Below are 16,647 nucleotides of genomic sequence, written 5' to 3' on the forward strand. Positions count from 1 at the left end.
AATAATAAACAAATGATCAGTGTCAAAAAGATTTCTAAATAAAAGAAACAATAGGGTAGGAATGTGACCAGTTAGCAATGGCTACTACTCAGGCTCTTTGCTATTGAACGGGAAGTCTATAATTGCCAACGTTTACACGTGTTTTCATTGTGTGACTTCACACTTGAAAATCCTTTTTTAATTGTTTTTATTTGCTATGGGGATCTTTATAGCTTGCCAAGGTAGAATCATGCTGCAGTGGGAAAACCCCCCAGAACGAATGGCTGCGGAGTTACCACTTATAGAAGTACTGTTGGCATTAACTGTGTATCAGACCATCAAAGTGGTTGAGAAACCCACCAGAAAATCTCTGATCACCGCCAGAATGATACGGAGTGAGGGTGTTTGCCAGCTGCCCCACAGTTAGTGAGAATTCTCCGGAAAGTCAGGAGACAACTAACAATAACCATGTGCTGAGGTAGCAATTACAGAGGGCGTTTATAGAAGCTGTTGCTGTCAAAACTAGAGGGAGTATTGTGATACTTGGGCCTGCAAATGTACCCTACTTGTGAGCTCAACTGTACAAAGTGAGTGACAGTTCATAAAATGCCACAATAACCTATAATAACAAATATTGATGGGAAAAGGTATAAAAACAAGACAAATTCAATTAGACCAAACAAAAAGGCTTTCTGATATAACTCAAGAACTGTATTAAGATCATAAGTGATAAACAAAAGCAATGAGAGATCAGAAATCAATGAACCAAAATTCTTGTGTCAGAAATCAGGCCTAATATGTGGACAAAAGAATAAGGGGATGGGCTATTCTACTCTCATCACTCCCCTTCGCTGCTGTTCAAGAGACTTTAGGGATTAAAAACTAGCTACTGGAGCAAGCTTTACCATCATGGCTACCATCCCCACCATCTCCTGGGAGCATGGACCTTCACCCTAATCCTGACCAAACCCAGTCAGAGAGGGAGCCAGATGACATCGCCACCTGCTCCAGCTCAATCCCGAATACTACTTGGGGCATGAGACCTTGTCACGCCCCACCCTCTCCAGTGTCTTCTTTTCCTTCCCCACACTTCTCCTTTTGCCTTCTGTCTAATAAGACTCTGGCTCAGCCAGCCAAGACTGCATATTTTGCAACAGTGTTGTAAGCCTGTGAGCAGAAACAGGCAGCTAAAAGCAATGCCCTACCTAAACAGATCTATGCTGCTACAAGTTTGCCAGGTCTCCCGGTGGCTGATAAGACCATGTGCTGGGCCTGTGTTTGTCCAGCAGTGAGACTGCAAGTGAGAGTCAACAGCAGAGACAGAAACTGCATTTTTTTTCTTTGTTGCATCATTAATAAAAGGTTAAAAGGATGTTTAATGGAGTGTTTTCCATGGTTCTAAGCAGGCTGAGGTCTCTGTATACCAAATCTTGTTGAACGCAGTTTAATATTGGACAGTTTCAGATCAGATTAACACCTTTGACTCTCTGGACCCATTTGTTCCATCAAAATGAATACGACTGTATGAAAAACAGGAAGAAGGAACCTAGAGGTGCAAAGAGGAGTTCTGTTACAGCAAAATTAATGGTGGTGTGTGGTTGTAGCTTAATAAAAAGCAGGACTGTTTAGTGGAGAATTAGGAGGCTTTTCCTAGCTCACTTTTAGGAGCCAACCTTGTGGAAGTATTGAGCACCCTCAGCTTTCACTGAAGCCAATGGCAGGTATGGGCACTTAGCACCTTGCAGAATTGATCTCTAATATTTTGGGTTAATTTACATCTTTAGTAAACAGATTTAGATTCTGTTTCAGAGTGTGTGCGCGCGTGCCTACATATTGTGACAAAGCTCTGATCTTGTCTCCGTGGGTCCCGCGTTTCCTGGCGGATTTCGCTAGCCTCAGAGGCTCAGTGTGTCCCTCCATGTAGCCCTTCTCTCGCTCTAGAGGCAAGGGTCACAGCCTACTGAGCCATTTTCATCATCAGCCAGCAAGGGAGGTGAGAAGCTATCCTCCCTTGTACAGTCTCTGTTATCTCCCAGTCTCTGGGTGGAGGGGGACAGGGGGGAGCCCGGGCCCGCCCTCTACCCAGGGACCCTAATAGTATCAGCTATGGTAGCTGACTTTTTAGAAACAGGACACATACAATTCCCTAGGCCGTTCCCCCACAGCAGCTTCACCCTTACTTCAGGGCCTCCTTCCTTGTGCCTGATATGGTTTACACTGCTCAGTCTCTCCAACAGCATGGCCTCCTCCTACAGCTCCTGACACCCCACCCACCCCCGACTAACTGGGAGGCTTTTAACTAGTTTCAGCCAGCCCCTGACTGGCTTCAGATGTCCCAATCAACCTAGCTGTCCTCCCTGCCTTCTGGAAAGATCTTAATTGGCCACAGATGTCTTAATTGACCTGGAGTAGCTGCCATTTGCTTATCTTGGTATCAGGGATTTGTTTAGCCTGTGGCTAATATATCTGTCTCCCACTACTTTACTATAGCCATCTGGCCTTGCCCCATCACAATACAGAATTTAAATATCTGATACCATTCAATGTTCGTGCATTTAAATACTCTTCTCTGGAAGGTGGTGGTTTTTTTTTTTTTTTTTTTTTTTTAAACCACACATACGGTTTGAAGTTTCAGAATTCTCTCTAAAACTTGTTTAACATATAGATGTGCATCTTAGACAGCATCCTCCAACAAATACACGCCATTATCAGCATTTTGCATTCTAGTGGGCATCTTTCAGCCTGAATTTTAGATAAACACTTTAAAATCACTGTCATCTGTTGAAATCACAAGTCAGCTATCATACCTATGGCCCCGTTTCTAATTTAAGGGAGAGATGATTTTATATGTAATGCAAATGATAAATAATAATAAGCGTGCAATGGGAATTATTTTTCTACCTCAGCCTCCATCTGTAAAATGTTGATAATGATACTTGGCCAACTTTGTAAACAGATGCAAGATCTCTTGGTGAAAAGTGCTATAAAAGAGCTAGGTCTTATGATTAATATTATTTGGAGGATTGCTGCACCTGCATGGAGCGCTGTTGATTTCAATGCCGGATCAGTGCCCAAAATCTTTGTAATTCAAGCTCAGCCTTGGGTTCAATCAGGTTGAGACTTTCAGGATCCCCAGGTGAGAACACAGTTTATGCCCCATTCTTTGTGAATAGCTGTTAAAGTATCTATTACAGAAATAGAATAGAATCTCTCTAGAATAAGATTAAAGTGCTGTTGACTTTTCCTCAATGATTACTAACTACATTGACACACACATTAGAAAGACAGGGACAGGAAAATGTGAAATACAAAACCATGTTTACGGCTTGTACTGTATTTATCTTCCTTCACTTTTATTCTGTAGTAGGAAGAACACCCACAGGTAGCCAGGCCATCTAGTGACAGCACCAAGTACTGCAAGGTGGAGTAGAAGGTTTGGATGTGGGGCTAGGAAACCTCCATGACCAGTCCCACGTGGAGGAAGTATTTTGTGCTGCTTTCTAGTGACCTTTTTAACCCAAACAAACCCTAACCAAATACAAAAGGCAGCACTGTCAAGTACTGAAGGAAGCTCCAGCCTTCCTTGATAAGAAAGATTTTCAGGGAAAAGGATGTAATCAATGGGTAGCTTTAAGAGGATTCCCTCAGCCCACAAAGCGAATCCATTTCCATGAAGCCTAATCTTCATCACAGCTTTTATTTGTTCCTGGTGCTTATTCCTCAGCTAGTGATTATCTCCACACAGGAATCCCATTGGGAGAGAGGTGATATTCTAACTCAGCACAAAATCTCAAAACAGTTGGATGATCTTTCTAAAATGATTGGCAGTGGAGTACTTAATGCTGACATTTTAAATGTCATCATTATACTTCAGAGATAATACCCCACTGAAGTGTGAGGGAGCAGTTAACACCTCTTTTCTATGTTTTTATCACATGCCATTCAAAGGGGGATTGAAGTACCTTACAGATTAGTTGAAATACATATACAAACTTCTTTGTTCTCTCTCCAACTGTAGCCAGTGGGAATTATATTTGTCTATCAGCCTCCATCTGTACTGGTTGGTACTTGCCTTCCTTTGTAAACAGCTTTAGGAGACGCTGTGTAAGAGCTAGATATTAGGATAATTATAATCTGGAGGTGGTGTTCTTGTGGGACAGGCAAGTCCATGTGTGATTTACATGTCATTCTGAAGGCACAAATGTTCATGCTCTATGTTCACCCTGATTTCTTGAAGAAGCAAATTCCACAGTGTGAGCCCAGCTACTGTCAAAGCTCACAAGTTTCCAGTGCCCACATCTCCCTCTTGAGGTTGACCGTTCCACTGCTAAAGAGAAATGGAGCTGCTGTGGGAAGTCCTTGGTCATCTGAGCCAATGAATCCCATGGAGGGCTCTGAAGAAAAAAGAGGACTGAAACCTTGAACATAACCCAGTATTCAATGAGGAGACAGTGAGGCACAGGGGTGATGTGCTCTCAGCAGGCTGGGCTGCTCAGACAGAGACAGATGGCTGAGTTTTGAACTAGCTGAAACTCTAAGGGCTGTAGTTTCTGCTCACAGAGCTATTGTTTCTGTCTCCTTGTCAGCAAACTCAGTAAGACAGCTGCATCAAGTAAGAGCCTAAACGGTTTTTTTCACAACCACAAGAGCTACAAATGTACCGTATTTTCCGGCGTATAAGACGACTGGGCGTATAAGACGACCCCCAACTTTTCCAGTTAAAATATAGAGTTTGGGTTATACTCGCCGTATAAGACTACCCCTCTTCCAACGCACACCAAAAAAAAAAATTAAAAAAACATCAGATATGATTTCAATATGGTAATTTTAATTCAAATGCTTATGACATGCAGGTACTTAGCAGGAAAACTGTCACTTATAAACATAAGGCTGTTTGTCATCAAACATGTAAACATAAAACAGTGCAAGTGGATTAAACTTTTCCTAATTCACTCTAAAGCTGAAAGGAAGGATAAGACAATAAACCCATGGGAGCTGCCATGCTGTTTGTTTTCTAAGCTGTCAACCAAACTGGAACTGATGATGATAGGAGGAAGATAACAAACAAGAGAGAGAGAGCAAGTGCCGGGCAAGTCCCTGGCAAGTTAGCAACGCCCATCATAACTGCAAGCTACGGTATTTTTACAGGTTTTGCTGGCGTGACAGTTTCCCTTTAAAAGCCTTCAAAATCCTCCTGTTCGTCATCTGATATCATAAGTACATCAATGACATCTTGTGATACATTTGTAAGGCAGTCATCATATGGATCGAATTCCGTATCAGATGGTGTGGTCTCAGCTTCGGCTTCCTCTTCATCTTGCCACAAGTAGTCGTCCTCCATACCATCTAATGAATTTGATATGCCACACTTCTTGAAAGACTTGATTACTGTTTCTGCATCAATATCATTCCAGGCTTTTATGACAAACTTGCACAAAACATCCAACTGTGGAGCACGCATGTTTCCTCCTTTTGTGAATGACTTTTTGCCGCTAACCATCCATTCATTCCACTGTTCTTGAATGCGATCTTTAAATGGCTTGTTTAGGCACACATCCAGTGGCTGTACCAACGATGTCAATCCTGCAGGAATAACTGCCGCATCTGTGTTTAGTCTTGCAAGCATTTGCTTGGTGCTGGGAGTTAAATGAGCCCTGAACATATCCCACACCAGTAGACTACATTTTTGAATAAGTCCACCTGGTCGCCTGCTCCATACATTATCAAGCCATAGCTTTACCCCTTCTTCATCCATCCAGCCTTTTTCATTCACATGTACAAAACAACCAACAGGGAACTTGAATTTCGGCATTGTTTTTCTTTTAAAAATAATCATTGGTCTCAGTTTGGCGCCATCAGCTGTGCATCCTAGTACCACTGTAAAACTGGACTTCTCATGTCCTGTTGTTTTAATTAAAATTGTTTTTTCACCTTTTTGATGGACAGTTTTATTTCCAACCATATCAAAATTCATTGGAGTTTCATCCATATTTCCAATACTACTTAACGCATAGCCATGTTTAGTGCGCTGTTGTATTACGTATCGATGGAAACTATTTACTTTGCTATCAAGATCTGCAGGTAATTTTGGGGCAATTTTCATCTTTTGCCTCAGTACCATATTATGCCTTCCCATGAATCTAGTACACCAGGATACAGTGGCCTTAAATCTGTTGCTGTGATCTGGGTTAGATTTGGCCCACTGAAGTGCAAACAAATGTATTTTATTTCTTGTTACTACATAACCGTTTTGGCGATGCTCATTCACCATGTCTGCTACATGTTTTTTGAGTTCTGGCCAATGTGGAGTGCCTCTTCTTAATGCACACTTACCCCTTGGCATACTCTTTAATGCTTTTTCATTTGCTTTCCAGTCCCGAACCATCTTTTCTGTTACTCCATATTGTCTTGCAGCAGCGCAGTTATTATGTTCCATGGCAAAGTTTACAACTTGAAGTTTGAAACTGGCTTCATATTTCTTTCTTCTTGCTGGTGGAGCCATGATGGGGTTTTGACTGTTGGACATTTGTATACTGTACTGTATGTATTGGTGCTATACTGTATGAACAGGTACAGATACTGGTGCTGTACTGTATGTGGTACCCAGTATACAACAACCAGCCAATCATGGCAAGCGATGTACCTTACTGGCGATTGGCTGGTTGTTGTATACAAAGCCTGCTTGGATTGGTCAGCTCTCCCTGCCTGCCCAGCCCTCCCTGTCTCCAAGACTATCAGAGCGGTAGCGCAAACACGCCTCTTTCACCCGTCTGGCCCGCCCTTGTATCCTATTACCTCCTTCTCTGCCTCTCAGATCTCGCACATGCGCGCCTGCGCCGCTTCACTGCAGTCCTCAGGAGCGAGATCTGAGAGGCAGAGAAGGAGGTACGGTAATAGGATACAAGGGCGGGCCAGACGGGTGAAAGAGGCGTGTTTTTCTGGGCACAGCGCCGCTCTATCTCTTTTTTCCATACCCCGGGCGTCCCGGACGCCTGCAGCTTGCTCCGCCCTTCACTTACACCTTCCCGGTGAGGCGCCCCCTCACCTCGTCATCGGGCGGGGATGCGGCCGCGGCCGTTTTTGAGCTCCCCCCACCATATGCGGCGACCGCAGATTCTCCAGTCCGGCTCGGAAGTTTCAGCACCCGCCCTATAAGACGACACCCGGCGTATAAGACGACCCCCGACTTTTGAGAAGATTTTCCTGGGTTAAAAAGTAGTCTTATACGCCAGAAAATACAGTAATATTTGAAATGAAATTTTAAGTGCGTCAGGAACAAATGGGCCTACCGGAGAACTGTTTCTATGATATACCTGCCAGAAGCCCCTCAATCTAACCCATTTCTACAGCAAACAAAGCTTTCTAACTGCAGGAAGGGAAGAAAACACAGGCCTAGATAAGCTTTTAAGAAACAAAGAGCCTAGCTTCATGCAAACATACTGTATATTACTAACAAGGGGCTGCAGAGTGGTCCAGTGGACAGACCCACTGGACTGGGACTGACGGAGATCTGGATTCTGTTCTACTACCGGCTCTGCCACTGGCCTGCTTGGGAAACCTTGGGCAAGTCACTTCACCTCTCTGTCCCACAACTGCCTCATCTGTTAATGAAGATCATGACACTTGTGACATATTGCAATGCCATGCAGTAACTTTGGGGACCACTGTATTAAATTTATAGATGGTTCTACTCCCTGGGGAAGAGTTACCACAGCTCTTCCAGGAACTAAAACCAGTAAGGGGTAATTACCCTTGGGACTGTTGACTCCAAAAAAGCAGCACCCCTTGGGGTAGTTTGCATATACTGGTTCAGGCTGGGTTTTCCAAGGTGTGTCTACACTGCATCTGGGAGTGAACACCCACGCAAACTTGTGCAAGCAGGGTTTGAGCTAGTGCACTAAAACCAGCAGTGTGGACATGGCAGTCTGAGTTGGAGCTCGGACTCGCAAGTCTAGGGGGTCAGGTGGGCTTGAGAGCCTGAGCTGCTACCCAAGGTGCCATGTCCACATTGCTATTTTTAGTGTGCAAGCTCAAGCCTTGCTAGTGCGAGTCTGTCTACCTGGGCTGGGAGGCTCGGTCCCAGCTGCAGCTTGGAAATACTCTGAGAGACTAGGAAACAACGAAAGGGCTTTTGATAGAAAATGATGATCTTGAACTGACTTGTGGTCTTCCTTTTGATTCAACAAACTCACAGGACCTTGGGGGATCCCAGCGCTTGCTGAAGGGTTGGAGAGACCGACACTTCCCAGAGCCCATTGCTGGAACAGGGGGGTGACCACTGGTAAACTTTTAGTAAGCATGCAGGGACTTTTATTGCTTGTATCTTAAAAATAAATGCACTCTGCTGAGAAAGAGCTGTGTGGTACACTGTTCATTGCCCTTGGAGAGAAAGCAATGCATAGGTGCTCTCCATTAGGCAGAACCACTTGCTGGGGATATCAAAGTATAAGGCAGGGACTGTGCAGCCTGAAAAAACAGGGTGAGACGGGAATGGGACCATGGTCCCTGCCCAGAGACAGGTGATGGCTGGAGTTCTGAGACAGGTGACGGCTGGAGTGCTGAGACCTGCCAGGGTGCTATTGGAATGGACCATGGAGGGGGTATTCAGGTGCAGTTACTCCTGAAACTGCAACAATATTTACCTCCTTTGTAAAGCAATTTGATATCGACTCATGAAGAGTGCTATATAAAAGCTATGGATTAATTAATTTATTATGATAACAAAGCCTAAAGGAAGACTAACACAATCTGTAAGCAGAACTGAATGTTTTGCTAAACTTGTCATTTGATGTGGACCTTTAAATAACCATATACCATATCAAATCTGTCACTTTCATCTGACTTGATAGAACCAACATTTTATTTTTCTGGGTTACATTAGCACTTCACTATGAATTATCCCCAGGGCAAGTTTCAATTTGGCTTTAAGTGTGGGCTTTTTGGTAGGAAATAGCTTTAGCAATTCACTCTTGCTGGCGGACTGAGGCAGTTTGTTTTAATTCTTTTGGAGTCAAGTATTGTTTTTAACACCACAGACCGTGACATCTTGCCTGACTAACTCAGAAATTGTGCCATGCTGACAGGTACTATATCAAATTGACATTGTGCTTCAATAACAGATGCTATTTTTGTTTTAATAGTAGGTATCTGTTCCTCGGATATCCCTTAGGGGTATATTCTGGTCCCTTTATTCGCTACAATTTATGTCTCATCACTGAGACAAGATTTTCATATGTATAAGATTAGCTTTTCCAAAAAGCAGATGACTCTCAGATCTGTTATTTAAAACCAGCATTGCTTTAGTTAATAATGCACAGAATACATATTTACTAGAAGCAAGACCCTGGGAGTGCACACAATGTTCTTTAACTTAATCCAGATAAAAGAGGTTGGACAGATACAAAATCCACATGCTAGAGGAACATTTCCCTGTTTCCTTCAAAATGTAAAATTTTCTCATAGCCCCCAAAGTGCAGTGAGCTAGGTCAAAGGACTGGAATATTAAAGTTCAATCGCTCGTGATATGTATGTACACAGGTTTACTTGCTTTGACATTCATATCAGTCTTATTTAACATGGAAAACATTCAGTATTAAGTAATGCATTAAGCATCTAACCTGAGCTATAAAAAAAACAAAACAAGGAAAACCAATGTTAAGGCGGAAAACATGTCCTCGGCATGCTGTGCCTGGATAGAGCAGATAGAACTGAAAATGACACAACCCCTAGATAGAGTGGTGTAGCGATGAAAGGGTTTCAGCGTTATTTTTCAATCTCCTGGGTTTTACAAATTATCACACCGCATTTTTCTCAAAGCACTCCCATGGCAGATCTGCTGTGCACTGTTGCCCTTCTGCCATGATCCCTGATCTCTCTACTTCTGCCCCTGACCAAAAGTGGTACACTCTCACAGGAGATCTAGTACCAGCAGCATCTAGTTTTACACTTGGAGCTAGCTGCAGAGGGAAACTGACTAGTATCACATGCTTAGAAGATTATCTGTGATATTACCTCACCCACCTTGCGTCTCTAATATCATATGCTTCGCCTGTAAACAGTTTCATTGCATCTACAGCAACACCTCCTGTAAAGCATCCCACATAGCACTACTGAGGGAATAATTTAGATTTCAGGCCATGTCTTAACTAGGAAACAAAGGTGTGTTCCTAACTTGAGGCAGCTAACTGGAGTTAACTAACTCGTGATAAAATCCTAGTGAAGACAAGACCGCTTATAGTTTTTACATGAATCGACCCACTAACTTGTGTGCAAACTATAAATGGCCTAGTTTTGACTAGGATTTTACCTCAAATTAATTATTGCCAGTGATATGCTACTGCATATCAAGTGATCAACACAACTTGTTTTTTCTAGTGAAGATGCAGCCACAAAGAAGAGAGGAAAAGGCAGAAAGGAGAGGAGATGAATATGGGGAGGTAGGGGGGAAGAGCGATTGGTAGTGGAGGAAGGGTGTTAAGATAGAAAAAGTGAAATAGGGTTAACCAAAAAGGATTTCTCTTCTATCCAGAATTATATTCCGTAAATTCCACTATACTAATCTGGACCTCATGTATTAGACTCATGTTTTTTCAGCAAGAAGAGCCTGTCAAATACACAGCCAATTTGTTCACCCCTGATAACTACATTTTTAACATTGGTACATAGCAAAATGGCGGAGAGACCTATTTTTAAAGTGATCTGTTGGGGGCTTGGAAAAAGTACCCTCTAGAAATTTCCTTGCACCATTGGTCTGAGGAGAATAATTATTGCAACCCTGAAAAAGCCTGGGGGAAACACTGCGGATGATATAGTAATACAGTTTGGCTTTTAATTTGTTGCACCGTGCTTTGAGAACAATATTATACAGTAAAGTTTATTAAAATATAGGAGATCTAGACTGTAAAATACTCTATGTACTGAAGAATTTACAGGCTACCTGTATAGCCATGTATAAATGCTGGAAAAATCAAAATAGAACAAATGAGACTGATACTCACAAAGACCATGTACCCTATATACTCGATCATAAGCCGGTTCGTTTATAAGTCGACCCCCCAAGATGGATAAGTAAAAATAGAAATTTTTTATAACCCGTTCATAAGCCGACCCTATAATTCAGGGGTCAGCAAACTTTGGCTCCCGGGCCATCAGGATAATCCACTGGTGGGCGGAGATGGTTTGTTTACCTCGAGCATCTGCAGGCATGGAGGTAAACCTAAGTAAACAAAGTGTCCCGGCGCGCCAGCTGCTTACCCTTATGGGCCAGGATTGGGGGGGGGGGGGGGGTGGAAAAGCTGAGTCAGAGGAGTAACCCCTGTGACCACCCCCTACATGATCCCACCCCTCGCCCGGGACCCCCACACTCTCCCCATCCCATCCCTTCCCACCTTATGTGGGGAGGGCCAGGGGAGGATGTCTCTGGTCTGGCTGGAGCTGCTCCGGCAGGCTGGGCAGCGCGGCTGCAGCCTGCTCCGGCGGGCCAGACCGGGTGGCACAGCCGTAGCATGTTCCAGCGGGCTGGGCCAGGCGGCACGGTGGCAGCCTGCTCCGGCGGGCCGAGCGGCACGGCCACAGCCTGGTCTGGGGGGTGGGGCCGAGCGGCATGGCTGCAGCCTTCCAGCCCTGGAGCTGCAGCTGCTTCGGAGGCTGGAGGGGGGGAGAGCAGCGTGGCCAGAAGCGGAGAGACTCTGGCCCCGCTTCTTCCCTTCTGGCTCTCCTGGCTGTGCTGCCTCTCCTTGCTCCCTCTGTTGAGGGGAGGGGTTGTGTCCCACCTCTCCCTCTCTGTACCCGTTCATAAGCTGACCCCCTTCTCTGGTGCTTCCCTTTTTTACTAAAAAAATTCGGCTTATGAACAAGTATATACGGTAGTTATAAAACAAAAAGGAATATTATAGATAGTTAAAAAGTTCTCCTCCTATCCTTTACTCCTTCATAACACCCCACCTCCTCCTGGAAGGACAAACATGCAAAAGGGACTTGTGCTTTTGTTAATTTGACAAGAGGAGATCCTATGTATCATGTTGCTCTCCTTATACTGTAGTGACATTTCTACTCTACGAATCATCTGTAGCTTTAAACGACATTCAATGTAGGGCATCATTCATGAAACCATTTAGAACACAAACAGGCAGTTAACACAGATAATTATGGTGTTCAGCGTAAGTGAGAATGTCGTAATCTACACTTGCTATTGATAAAGTGCCAATCACTTCAGTATGTAGTCATCTAGAGAGCCCTAAAGCCAGGATAAGATAGATAATGCTCCCTCAGCATGTTGACAAGATTGCCAATATTAGTAAAAACCAACAACTTTACAGCTACTAGTTAGCGCAGTCAAGCTACACAGATTTTGGTGGGAACACTGCACAGTAATGGAGATCAGTCATTTATCAGGGATGAAAGCATCAGAAACAAGTCATACAATGTGTTTTGTTACCTGATCAAGAATCCTGCCCATTCTGTCAAACAGAATTTTCAAGAAATGTCCTTCAAAAAACAATGCTTCTAAATTGCACTTTTCCAAAGATTTGGGAGACCCCGGCCATTCCCATCGTAAGCAGATTGCACAATAATCCTGGAACTAGGAAGAAAGAGTCAGCAATATGTACTCAAACAATTGAAGAGGGAAAAAAGCAAGAAGCTACAAACTTCTGTGGAAACCATTTCCTTTTAATAATCTACATTACTTGAGAAAGTGTGAATGGCAGCTATCTGAGAACTCCGATTCTCAGAATATTCCCATTTTGAAAACATCGATGACAAAAATTATCAGCCTTCATTCAGGCACTTTATTTTCCTCTTGATGTGTGCAACATTATGGGGGACTTACACAGGCACACAGAGGGGAGAATGGAGACTTAAACTAGCCACTTGCTTGAGACACAAATTGGGCAGTCACAGTAACTTACCCACACTGGGTGTGATTCGCCTAACCTAAAGCATCAGTAACTCCACTGAAGTCAATGGGGTTAAACTGGAACCAGGGAGGGAAGAATCAGACCCAGGAATTCTTCTTCAGTGCACACAGCATAGGTACTTGTGCATCTTCCACTGGTCTTCCAAGCACAGATGCAAGAAGACAGAGCAGCTGTTTGTGTGTAACTGCACCAATATGGAGGGTTATGTTTTTGTGGGTGGAATAATTTGAAACCATGCATATCATTGAGAATATGAGGCAGAAACCAATCCTACTTTCAAATGGCTCCCAGAATCCTCCTTTCCCCAAGGCAAGAAAGAAATAAGAGAAGACAGTATGCCCTTTCCTGCATCAAAATTAGAACACTATAAGAATTTTAGGCAACTGTTCCTGCTATTTTTTCCTGCACATTTTCCTCTTTTCAGGAAATGCTGTGGCTAAAACCATAAAGGAAGCATAGAAAGCAAGGCTTTCTATTTGAATGTGCGCTTATCAAAATTCAGAGAGTAAGAAATCCTTACAGTACCAGTGCATGTATTTTTGTTCCAGTTACTCTACCCCCACCCCCCATTTACCCTGTATGCTCAATTTTGTTCCATTACAGGAGAGTCACAGGACTTCATGAGGAAGGCTGCAAACAAATACTGATTGTCCTCTGACCAAGGAGACTTTAGATCGTTTTTAGAAATAAAATCTATGTTTGTTATTTCAAAATATACAACATTAAAGCTTTCCCTTTCCACCAATATTCTCAACGTCAAACCTGCATGCCTTAGGCTGCACGTTACTCTCACTGAACGGTTATTTTAAAGCACTGGGTTGTTTAACTCTTCTGCAGCATTTTAACATCCACTAAGTTCTACCAAAGATCCTTCCAGGCAGTTCTCTACTGGAGAAGAATGCAGATAAATGCAAAGGCAATTTATGAATGACTCTGTAGTGCAGGTTTGTTACAGGAATATTAATACATTTAAAGTCATCTATAATTCCCATTAGAGCTGTGTAAGGGGGATTCAGAACTCAATTAAAAACCTCTGAAGGTAAATTCCTGATTAGTCCAAGGCAATTGAATTTTCACCTTTCCCATTACTAGCTTATCTTCAGATATTTTTTAGTAGAACTGTACATGTCCCCAAATCATTTATAAATTCTCACAAGCAATTTAAAACCCAGAGCATTGGCTAATGAAGGGGGAAAAAAGAAGAAACTAGAAAGAAAAAGACTATAGTTGTGTGACATACTTGTCTGTGGGCATCTCTGAGATAGGTATCATAACCTGTGCCCTCTACATGGTATGATGATTTGGCTTCTTCAGGTACTAGACAGAGAAAGCTAAAAAGGAACAAAAATACATTAATAAATAAATCTAGTCCTACAATGGCAGGACAGTATTTCTTCATTATCAATACATTAGTGGTAGATACAATAATGACCCATCTCTTCCAGTTGACAGAGGGGGCTACCCGTAACATTGTGTGAGGAAGAAGGGCAATGAAACGTGCTGAAGCATGTCTATCAATGTAACTACTGTCTGTGCTAATGAACTGGGTGCATAAGAGTTTGCATATCTCGCACTGAATGTGAAGAAGCCAATAGAAGGGCTAGTGACTTCTGAAAGCAGGGAGGCAAAAGTGAAGTGGAGAATCATAACCAATTCCAAGCATTTGCTAAAGATCAGACTACATCCGTCTCAAAGCAGAGTTAGATGAAAAGTCTGTTGGCAAATGAATCAAATAAAAGAAGGGATTTCATATGAAAAGTTATTGCTAATATTTTTTAGTTAATAAATCATTAGTTTGTCAGTTTGCTGTGATGAAAGAAGAGTTAAGAATTTACATGATTATTTGTAATAACGTGTTCCTGTTGCTGACATTTATTGTTATACAAAAACGACTACCTTGGTGGTCACAGAATTATCATGAATGTAGCACAAACAGGAAATGGTGGCTCTCACTACCCAGTTTCTGGACAGTTAGAGGAAAATGTGGCTTACAGATCTTGTATCCAATGTTCAGCTTTCCCTACATGCATGGAACTACCACTGCCACCAATGGGAGTTCTGTATACCGAGGGAGAGAGGAATACCGGAGTCTGAAATCTGCCATGTGGACCTTATTATGTATGAAAAAAAAGTTCATTCTTCCATCAAAGCACTGCAAATACCTCAAAAATTTCCATTCCACTGATGGAAATAAAAATGGGCAGTTTAGCAGATTGTTTTTTGTCTGCGCTCCAAACCATGTCCACCATAAGCTGGATGCAACAGTATATGGGGGAAAAAAGCAAGTATTCAATTCCATATCCACTGGCCTCAGTCTGTTTCTTGCCTCTCACATGACTGATTATTTTTGGGTATGTAGGTAGGTCAGCACCAAAATACCAGTGCTGCCTCGCTAACATGTATTAACTCACCAAATACCATCTAACTCCAATTTTCATCTTAATGACTGAAAAAATTACAATCGCTAAATAGTTTAGATCAGAGAGTCTGTCCTCTTGGACACGTTGCTGTCCAGTGTGCACAGCCCAATGTTACGGGGACAGAGGTGTGACATAGTCCCCAGTGAGCAATGGGTTAACTCTAGCTCAGCTTCTCCCTCCCCTTCCCTCAGGGCAAGACTATGGTCAAGCCCTGTCAGAGAGGCTGCTTGAGAGATGATTTAGTTGGGAGTTGGTCCTGCTTTAAGCAGGGGATTGGACTAGATGACCTCCTGAGTCCAACCCTAATATTCTATGATTCTATGAAGCCAAACAGAATGAATATCAATGAGAAGGGATAGCTTTACATCCAGATTCATAGATTCCAAGGCCAGAAGGGACCATTGTGATAATCTAGTTTGGCCTCCTGTATAACACAGGCCGTAGATCTTCCCCAAAGTAATTTTTTTTAAACTACTGCATATCTTTTTAAAAATGCAATTTTGATTTAAAAATTGGCAGTCACGAAGAATCCACCACCAACCTCGGTAAATTATTGCAATGGTTAATAATCCTTATTGTAATACATTTACATCTTATTTCCAGTCTGAATTTGTTTAGCTTCAACTTCCAGCCATCGGATCTTGTTATTTGTTTGTTTACTAGGCTGAAGAGCCAATTATTAAATAAAGTCAAGTCACCCCGTAACTTTTTCTTTGTTAAGCGACATAGATAGAGATCTTTAAATCTATCACTATAGGCATGATTTCTAATCCTTTAATCATTCTTGCAGTTCTTCTCTGAACCCTCTCCAGAGACCAAAGACCTAGGAAGGACCTCAGGCTGGAAAGATTTTCTGTTCTCTTTCGGTTGATGTTGAACTATTTTCTTTTCTTTCTATAAACACTAACCGTTACAGAATAGCCTACTGAATGAAACAGTTTATTTCTGGTGCATCATTCCTCCAAGTTACACAGAACATCAGCACTATGCTAACTACATCCCTGATTTAAATTACACACACAAAACAGCTTTTAAAATTATTTTTTCAACTCACCTATTTACAATTTTATGAACTTCAGTCTTCCCATCGTTTTTTATATGTTCTGGGCTGATGGGAGGAGAAGCACTTAGCCACTCTTGATTCGACAACGTGTTATCCGGAGAAAGATCAGCAAACAATGGATCTTCTTCCAGGTCTCTGTAAGTTTACATTAGACAGAGACACAAGATAATTCACAGAATGTTATGGAAGGCAGGAAGCCTTCTGAATCAACAGCACATTCTCTATTTTTCTTCTCTGACCAGCCAGCACACATTCTAGACTATCACAA

The 16,647-nt window shown here is 42.5% G+C and overlaps 1 protein-coding gene across 3 annotated transcripts in view; it reads right to left on the bottom strand.

Annotated features, from left to right (window-relative positions):
* FAM160B1 (family with sequence similarity 160 member B1) overlaps window positions 1-16,647 on the bottom strand; it is a 104,853-nt gene that overhangs the window by 61,406 nt on the left and 26,800 nt on the right. For all 3 annotated transcript variants that reach the window (XR_004646656.1, XR_004646657.1, XM_034777704.1), the window contains exons 12-14: window positions 16,371-16,514; window positions 14,137-14,227; window positions 12,416-12,559 (exon numbers count right to left, since the gene is read on the bottom strand). Coding sequence is in view for 1 of the 3 variants with exons in the window: in XM_034777704.1 (XP_034633595.1) it covers window positions 12,416-12,559; window positions 14,137-14,227; window positions 16,371-16,514 (379 nt within the window). In the remaining 2 variants the exon portion in view is untranslated. The remainder of the gene's footprint in view (window positions 1-12,415; window positions 12,560-14,136; window positions 14,228-16,370; window positions 16,515-16,647) is intronic.

Source organism: Trachemys scripta, chromosome 7, assembly GCF_013100865.1.
Source record: "Trachemys scripta elegans isolate TJP31775 chromosome 7, CAS_Tse_1.0, whole genome shotgun sequence".
NCBI classification, from domain to species: domain Eukaryota; kingdom Metazoa; phylum Chordata; order Testudines; family Emydidae; genus Trachemys; species Trachemys scripta.